This window comes from Lottia gigantea (genome assembly GCF_000327385.1).
Source record: "Lottia gigantea unplaced genomic scaffold LOTGIsca_4, whole genome shotgun sequence".
Lineage (NCBI taxonomy): Eukaryota > Metazoa > Mollusca > Gastropoda > Lottiidae > Lottia > Lottia gigantea.
In genome coordinates, this window is record NW_008709379.1 from 1,100,106 (window position 1) to 1,109,300 (window position 9,195).

The following is a 9,195-nucleotide window of genomic DNA, read 5'->3' on the forward strand; positions in this document are numbered from 1 at the left end:
CACCCCCCCCCCCCCCCCCCCTCCAACGCATGTACCCTCACTGGTACCGCCACTGCGGCGTTCCCTCCCTATAACCCATGCTTTCAAATATCTTTACATTGTACATAATGAAATAATTGCCTGTTGACCCCTTGACAAGAATGTGGCTTCTACTCGACCCGCGTAATGATTCATAGAAACACCACTGAACAGGCCCCGGAATCAAATATTTTCTCCTATCGTATTTGAATCAGATTGCACAATTCACCTCTGTACATTAATTAAATACTGATGACCGAATGAATGATAGGATTTTAGTTATTAGGGTCATTATTCTCAAAAGCTTAACTTAACGATTTCAGTTTTTCATTCATCTGATTGGTCAATCACTAAAATGGAATTTAAATCTAGTTTCATTATCCAATCAGATTACTGTATTTCTTAAAATCTGGATTTTATCCTAGTAAAGTTTTTGAGAATAAGGCCTCAGATTAGAGTTTAGTGTCCTCTGAACTAGAGTTCTTTCTGTTATCCAGTATTTGATCAAGGGGAATAATCCAGCCAGCATCTTTATCAAGAGGTGGCGCACCATTCTGTGACAGACTCGTTTCCATTTCAACTTTCATAATTTCTTTATCAGAGAGAGGACTGTTGATCTCGGGGTTGACTTCTGCAGCGCTGGTCAGCTTCGCCTTTTCCTGAAGAGAAAAAGTACATGTATGTATCAACCTACCATCGTACGAACGATCATCATCCGCTGAGATGAATCCTCTATTTTTGACGCGTTGGAAGTTTGTAGGAGCATGTTTCATTGGCAGAGCCAGTCTATGTGTTGTTGGTGATAGCGGAGTTTGTACTAGAATGGGGAGGCTGGCCCGGCTTTACCCCTCCCCCAATTTCATATCACATTGCATGAGTGAAGAATTGCTTGTGATGTCCTATTGTCCACCTTGCCAATTCTGTGGCCCATATTTGGCCCCTCTACCTCATTATTCCGCGAAACTCTCTACTGGTCTTTGAGTGTGGAGTAAGCAGTGTACAACATAAACTTACCAGTTTTACATTATTGGTTTCGTAAGATGAACACCGTTTCTGTCGGCATCGTAAATAAATCAAACCTAAGACTAAAATCAACAGGAACAGACTTGCCAAGACAAATATAGCTATAAACAGATCTTTATTATTCTCAAATAAACCAGCGGTAGTGACTACTGTAGGTTTATATGGTAGGGGTAGGGTGACACAGGGCTTATTTTTACTGGGATATCCACACACAAATTCTAAATCAGCTATCTGAAAAATAGAAAATGAGTTTTTGAACCTTGGGCTGAAAGACAGGCAACAATGTGTATAGTTAGACAAATTTTGTGGATCGCATGTTTTTTGTTATAGGTAAAATCGCACATCTAGAGGCTTTCTATCAGAACTATATTACTATTCGAAGGGAGTACTACTATTGAACAATAGATCTCCAGATGAAGGCAGGCAACGTCATTGAGTATTACTGGATAAATTTTGTGGATCTTCGCCAATTTTAAGTCCGAGGTGGAATCGGTCGACTGGTTGCTTTTCACCAGACCTACTTAACTATCAACAGAAAAACTATTACAGAATTCGAAAGGAGTCAAAGAAACGCATTATTCTATAAGATAGTACCATAGCATGGCCAGAACCCACCTTCCAGTCAGCTGTGGTATTTCCTGATAAGGCAGACAGGATTTCAGTTGATGGAACCACTCTCGAAACTTGAACAGAAACAAACACAACCGATTAGTTAAAGCAATCATTTCATTGGCAAAATCGTATTTCACCGTGAAAACTTGCAAAACTTGAAGCGATACGTTACACACGGTATGGAAACTAGCTGTAAAGACATTGGAATTATTTCGAATTGTTTTGAAGGTTTAAAAGCTTTGATATGCAGACACAAGTGTAAATCTATATTTCAAAAGCATCGGTTTCGAACTCGGCGCTAAATTTGTCTCAATTGAACTGATAGCTACTAAATTCTGACTAAGTTTTAAGATAACCAGACATACCTGTTTTTAAATTCTCGTCTGTATAAAATTGAACAGCAGATACTTCAGTCGTTATAGTGGAGTTCTTTGGGCCAAATTGGTGTAACCTCAAAATGAAAGGATTTGGTGCTATTTCCAATGTCTCATTCAACATGGCGGTTAAATCAGTCACGAGTGTGGCATTAAAATGGTACGGATTCTGAAAATTTACATCAAATATCAATATATGATCATTCTAATTATATGTTTCGTAAAGTTACATTAATCGTTGTTGGAGAGGGGTAATATAGGCGAAGTCGGTTCCTTAATCTTTTTCAGAATGTATTTGTGAATAACATATTGTTTACAAAAATATAAATTCGGCCAATAGGAGACTGCCATTACACCAAAACAATTCTATGTAGTAATGAGCAAATTAGATATATGGTGTAGAATGGAGTGGACTACTTTTCTGAAATGGTGACTTTCAATTCAGTGATCACCAGTGGCAGGGTTTTAATATTGTATAAATAAAGTGAACGTACCGCTAAAAGACCCTTAAATACTAAAATCACAGAGTTTGAGGAGGCTTGGGTTGGTTTAATAGAAGTTTGTACTAGATCATCTTCGCCAACCGTAGTATTACTGGACGGAATGACGGTTGTTGGTAAGGGAGTAGTTGTTGGGGTACTACTAGTCTGCGATGATGTCGTTTCTGTTGAGGATGATGAAGCAATATCGACGGTTGGTGATGATGATGATTCTTTGATTGATGAAGATGTGATAAAATTTGTACTGGACGAGGATGTTGACTGATCTGAAGTGACTGTTGGAAGAGAATGCGAGGTAACCGGAGAACTGGACTCATCAGTCGTCCTTCCGAGAGTTACACCGGAAGTCATTTGGTCTGTAGACGATGGAACTGCCTTTATTTCTTTGGTGGTCTTCGGGTCTTCAACCGAAGGAGTTGTCTCTGCTGTTTCGTGTACCAATGTGCTTTCTACAACGACTGATTCTGTACTGCCAACAAAAACTTTGGACCCTTCTGATACTGTTGTGACAGGACCTGTTTGATCATCAATGGTGTGGTCCAGTGTTGAAGGTTGTGATGCCAAATCTGTAAATAAGAAAATACAGACAATAACAACGCATTAATCAACATATTTGAGAAGCTGTATCCTCTTTTTAACAGGCCAAATACTTTCGGAAGGATCCTAGAGTCATGGCGTTGGAAGTCGGATGGCATTAAATGGTAAAGCTTGTTCTCAAAACAGTTTTGAGTACTATAATCAAGAAGTGTCCTTATAACAAATCATGCTGTTTTGCAATGTGGTACAAGCAGTAGTGAATAATCAGCACCCAGAATGAACAGAAGAAATCTCCAAATGTCTTTTGGCATATGCAATGTGCATATTTAAGTATTTTTCTTCATGTATAATGGTATGTATGAATAAAGGTATAATTTCTCATGGTTATTACGGATGTCGTTTTGCCAATCGCACAGCTGTCAGTAGGATGATGTTGCCTTACCTGGCGAGCTATCTTTCCTATTCTGATAGGATGTAATCTTTCTCTTACCGGATTTCGTGACAAAGACTGTACTTTTATCATCTTGCGGCGTTGTTTCACCATTGATGTCGGTGGTTGAATCGAGATCTACAGCTACCGTAGTTTCATCAACTGTCGTGGAGTCTTCCAGCTGGACAGTCGTGTCTTCGACTGGATCATTTGTAATAAATGGTTGCGTTGATGTTTCGTCTAGAATGTATTGGAATGTCTAGCAGTTATGATCATGGTGTACGAAGTAAAACCTTACGTGGGTACCGGTAGCGTTTCTAAAAAAAAGGGGCTGTTCCCCGAGTTTCAACTTTTTTTTTAGAAAGAATTCAAAAATTTATGATGCTGTTTGCCCAATTTTGTAGCCCTTATTCGTCCAATCCAACTAGTGTCATGGAAAACACCACCTTTATTCATTAATTGGACAAACACGCGAAGAATTCCCGAAAAGCAACAATATTACATTACTATATGGTTGACTATTGCGTCTATTTATCGTATTACCATCTTCAACTCGTGGAATCACAACAATTACTCTAATTAAAATGATTACCACTAAACAAGAAAGGTCAAATAATGAAAGTGAGACATAGATATATTGAGGGAGTGATTGTGATGCTACATGTATTTATGATTGGTTTAAAGAATACATAACAACAAACCAACACCATAGTGAAATGAGTTTTAACATACTAGTATATTTTCTTTATGGTTTTGTTATGTGTTCTCGACTGTTAAAAATCGTTCGAATGGTTAAAGGATAGAAAGGCTTACCAGGTACACATAGATGTTTGTAAGAATAGCACTGTCCGTCATACTCACAGTAGAACATAGCTTCTGGACACCGATAGGCTGAGATGGAGAAAGAGATATAAAAGAACAAGAAATCACAAGGATAGTCATCTTCACAATGTCAAGGTATTACGAAACGCCGTCTGTTACCTTGACATCATAAGGCATTTTTTGTTTCAATGAAATTTATAAATGCAGCTATTTGATTGGAACGTACGATAGCCTGACAAAAAATCTGAGTAGCTCAGTACCTTATGTCATATGTTATGATGTCAAGGTATTACAGACGACATTGTGAAGATGAAGAATAATAGACGTAGGAGGTAGGAGAGGGTACAAGCCCACCCCCCCCCCCCCTCCCCCTTTTTCCCAAAATTGTCCCAAAGAAACCAATTATGTATTTGAGCAGTTGTTGAAATTGACAATTTTATTTTGAAAATTTTGAAAAAAGTGCCCTCTCCCAAGTGGCCCCTGCCTCCTCCGCCTATTTCAAGAATGATTCATACAATATAAAAGATTTTTAACATTTTCACATGCTTGATGCTTGAACTATAGTGTCTATTATTGAGGAAAATGGAAATTCGTACTTTGAAAGGATCTTGTCGGCGGAGTAATTTGTTTTTCAACCTACTTTTTAGCAGGAAATAAAACCACTTGCTTGTTTGTAATTTTACAAAAGTCTATAAATGAAATGATCTCGTTATATATTTGTTATTTCTGCTTTAATAATAGTCTGATAATATTATACACTTTTGTTACGTCCACTTGAGTTAGAGCAAGCGAGTGTGCACGTGATACCTAATGTGGTATTAGAGTCGACGACAATATCCCTTCAAAGAAAAAGTGTAAAAGATCATACATATGATACCAAGAAATGCATCATTTGTACCATGCCACTGTGATAGTGCCCAATATGTAAAATGCTATATGAAGACCTGATTTATGTAAGCTACTTACGAATCTTGACACCTATGGTCTCTGCATCGACAAAAGAACCTGAAATTAACAAAATTAATTGTTGTCAACCAAACGTCATATCCGGTTATGATTCGTGGAATTTCAGGAATCTCTGTATAGTACAGGAACAATGATTCAAATTAAATAGAAGCAATCAAAATCCCTGATGCACGTAAAAAGGCTTTTTATGGTCCATTTAGTAAAGCAATAACCGAATCTGGTATTTTATTTATTGACCACGTTTGTTATACACGTATTTGGATATTTTAGGTTCGTGGTCTTGAGTCTCGTAAAAAGGGCAACTCGTATTTTAACAAACTGAATACATGTACATACGAAAGGGATTTTGTTTTTTTTTGTATCGGGGACACTAATTGCATTTATTTGCCCCATTCGTCATATATTGCGAAGGGCCATATTATATTTTGCGATTAGTGACGTTGAATTGCTGGAATCACAGGCGATTGATTGAAAATTGGAATGGTGCAAATTGATGCTATCAGTGTCCCCGTTACACTTAGAAATTTAGAAAACCTCTGTACAATCCATGTAACATAACACTGTGCTCACTGCTTCGGACTCATAGAACCCAATAAAATTCTTATACGTGAAGAAAAGTAGTCCCATGGTTGTCATCTGAAGACAATCTAGGACATTCTAACTCTAGTGTTTTATTATAAATAATAACAGTGTTATCTGTATTTAAACATCACAGAACAATACTTAACCTACACCACCTTTAACCCTCCAGGTTAGTTTACAGATAAACAGTGGGTTTTAACAATGACTGCAATTAGGTGTTCACATTAAAGGGAGACAACCCTCTGGAATTTCGATTCATTGCTCACCAGGGAGTAAAGGTTGTAACTTTGTACTAATGACAGGCACAGGCACTGGACCTATAAGTTTTAAATTCTTTCATTTGAATAAACAAATTGTGTGTTAGTAATCAAATGCTCGTAAATCCGGGTTCTGTACACTTTTAACTGTAGATAATTTGTAAATAGCAGAAGAGAAAATCCCCTTGGGATCCTTGTGGCAGAACAAATTAAAAAAACAACGTGAAAAAAATGTTTGGCAATATCACAAGAAGATGGATATTATGAAATTTGGCAGAGAAGAGTTAATTTGAAGTCAATTTCGTCAATGACAAGATCATTCTTGAAGACCGCGGGAAGTTTCTTTAGAATATACTTCTTAAATCGCTGTAATGGACACCTAAAGGGCATTATCTCAGGGAATCGTAATCAGCTGTTACTTGTTTTAAACAATTTTTTTGGGGGGGATTATTCGTAGCCTAAGCATTGTGTTATTTCAGTTTTTTCAGAATTTACTTTGTTATTTCTCTTTGCACACAGCGTAGAACATTTATAATACATTTCAATTTAATATTTATTACTCAAATTGATATTTGATGTAAAAGAAGTATCTTCCTTCTTTGTGACCTTGGTCAGTGTTTCTATAGGAGATAATCATCTACAACACCCAACACTGCACTGCAGATAAGAGGTGTAGATCGTCGGATTGTGAGTAACCGGATGGGAGACTACATCATCTGCAATCGTTATTGTTGTTATCAGTGTAAGAGTCAACGCCTTGAGATTGGAATTCAAACAATTATCAACATCCTTTTATTTTAATCACGTTTAAATAGTGTATACATTTTAATTTGGGTGAATTCGATAACATGTATATAAAGAATAGTATTTAAATGACAGACTCGGAAGAACCTTGGCCTTTTCAAGAGACATATGCACTGTTGTGGCCCCAGGCCCTACTTTTAAATATTACTCCAATAGCATGAGATCAAATAAAGCCCATAAATGGGGATCCTTTTCAGATGAGTACTTTTCAAGGAGAGGAGCTAAGCTGACACATGGCATTCAAGACCCTTTTGCCGCTTCTTGGCAACTGCAAATCTTCTGTCTTTACTTCTGAATTAAAGCTCCCGCCCCCTCCCACCCCTCTTTCACAGCCCGACTTCCTTTTGCTACTATTTCACTTATTAGGGGATTACTTATAAGACCTCAATTGCTACAACTTTATTTTTGAGCTTGCCTTGTCTTGCAAAAAGTTCTGACATGTAATTATTCGGCCAGTACTTCTATGGGCGGGATATTTTCTCCTCATCCCCATCTAACATTGAAAAGAAACATGACCCCCCTTCCCCAACGGTTTCGGTTCTGTTCCATGTGGAGGTTCTAGGTGTATCTCACTATTTCGAAAACAGGAAAAACGGTAAAATTTTCGAACTTACGGAAGTACTTTCTTGCATCATTAAAAAAATTATATACCTAATTTCTTGTAAAAAATGTAACGTTCAATATGTTGGCGAAACTCAAAGCGCGTTGCGTACTCTTAGCAGTCATCGCTTCGATATACTCCATAAGAAAGATAGACCGATTGCGAATCATTTCAATTTACCCAATCATTCCATTGAAGATCTTCTTCTTATGCCTATAGAAAAAGTACCTGTATCAACATTGATCAAACCAAAAACCAAGCGATTGCAAAGGGAAAGTTTTTGGATAGACCAACTAACAGTCATACCTATTAACGGCCATATCCAATATGACAACCAAATCATACCCTTCATTGCAACCTACAATACTACAGCTAAAAATTCTTTATATTTTAAACACGAATTGAATCAGAAAATAAGAAGGAAAATATCTCAAAGCAAGAAAAGAAATATTAATTTGTTTCGTTTCATTTTTAAAATAATTTTGATTCCATAATATTGACGTCAACAAAAATTCCGTCAAATTGAATAGTTTCGTTTTATAGTATGAAAATCTACGATCCTTAAATTTAACAATGCTCATTTTAGCGCCTTTTTTTTCACTCCGGTATGCGCAGGCTTTTAAAACCCACCCTTTATTTGGTAGCTTCGACTGTTTGGCAAGAACTACAAAACTATAGCCAAACAATCTCTAAGGAAAATCTTCATAGCGAGTTTGCCGGAATCGGAATTCCCTTCTATATGGAACGCCTTTTTCTGAAGTACAGTCATATATTTAATATATTTCACAAATTACAAAGACGATAACGTGATAAACAATAGCCTGTGAATAAATTCAGAACGGAATTTTAAAAATGTCAAGCGATAGTTACAATAACAAACTCTGCCCAAATTGACCTCTAGAGACCTCTTTTTAATACATCATCAGACTGACCCTGTTTTCATTAATTATATTATAATTATGAAATATATTGTAAACAATTTTATCTGCATAATTTAATTTTCACAGAAAATATATTCAAAATTTTACCTTTTAAGGGCATTTGTTAGACACAGATTTCTCGGAAAAATAATCAAAAAGTACAAATATATTAAAAGGACAGATTGTTTGACCAATTGTACCATTGTCTCGAACGAGAATTTTTTCTGTGATCGCAGCTAACCGTCGAAATTTGAACCTTCAAATCCATGTATGTACAGGATTATCCGGGTTTTAAAGTTAAAACTCGTCTTTTCTTGAGACCATGTCATATACAGAAAAGAAAGCGAAATGCCTAGTTTGATGTAGTTTTGAGGAATTATCCGATTTTCTTATATTTATAGTACTTCTGAAGACAACGAACATTCAAGACTCAAATCAGCTCCCGAAAATGGCTAACCTCAGTAACCTGTCTCTTTAAGGTCCATATGCTGTTACTTACATATAATGTTGCAAACCCGCGTTTTCAAACTATTGATCATTTCAATTTCATCGCAATCACTTATCAATTATAACATATTGAATACATAAATATTCATATTAGTTTTCAACTTGTGTAGACTACAGTTTTGCTCTTTTTGGTTTGCCAGATATACAAGTTGGTTACTGAGCACTTGTCGTTTCATTTCAATACAGTGAATTTGAAGATCCCAATGGTAATTTGCCTTTTGCCTGCTTAACAGAAGACAAAT

The 9,195-nt window shown here is 36.6% G+C and overlaps 1 protein-coding gene across 1 annotated transcript; it reads right to left on the reverse strand.

The window, feature by feature from the left end:
- Window positions 1-470: 470 nt before the first annotated feature.
- LOTGIDRAFT_153623 (hypothetical protein) lies at window positions 471-8,567 on the reverse strand (the record flags this gene model as incomplete). Its single annotated transcript, XM_009059650.1, has 9 exons — window positions 471-677; window positions 1,033-1,272; window positions 1,657-1,724; window positions 2,019-2,196; window positions 2,522-3,093; window positions 3,507-3,734; window positions 4,308-4,385; window positions 5,283-5,321; window positions 8,555-8,567. 9 exons carry the CDS (start codon window positions 8,565-8,567, stop codon window positions 471-473), a joined length of 1,623 nt encoding a protein of 540 aa, XP_009057898.1.
- Window positions 8,568-9,195: the final 628 nt, after the last annotated feature.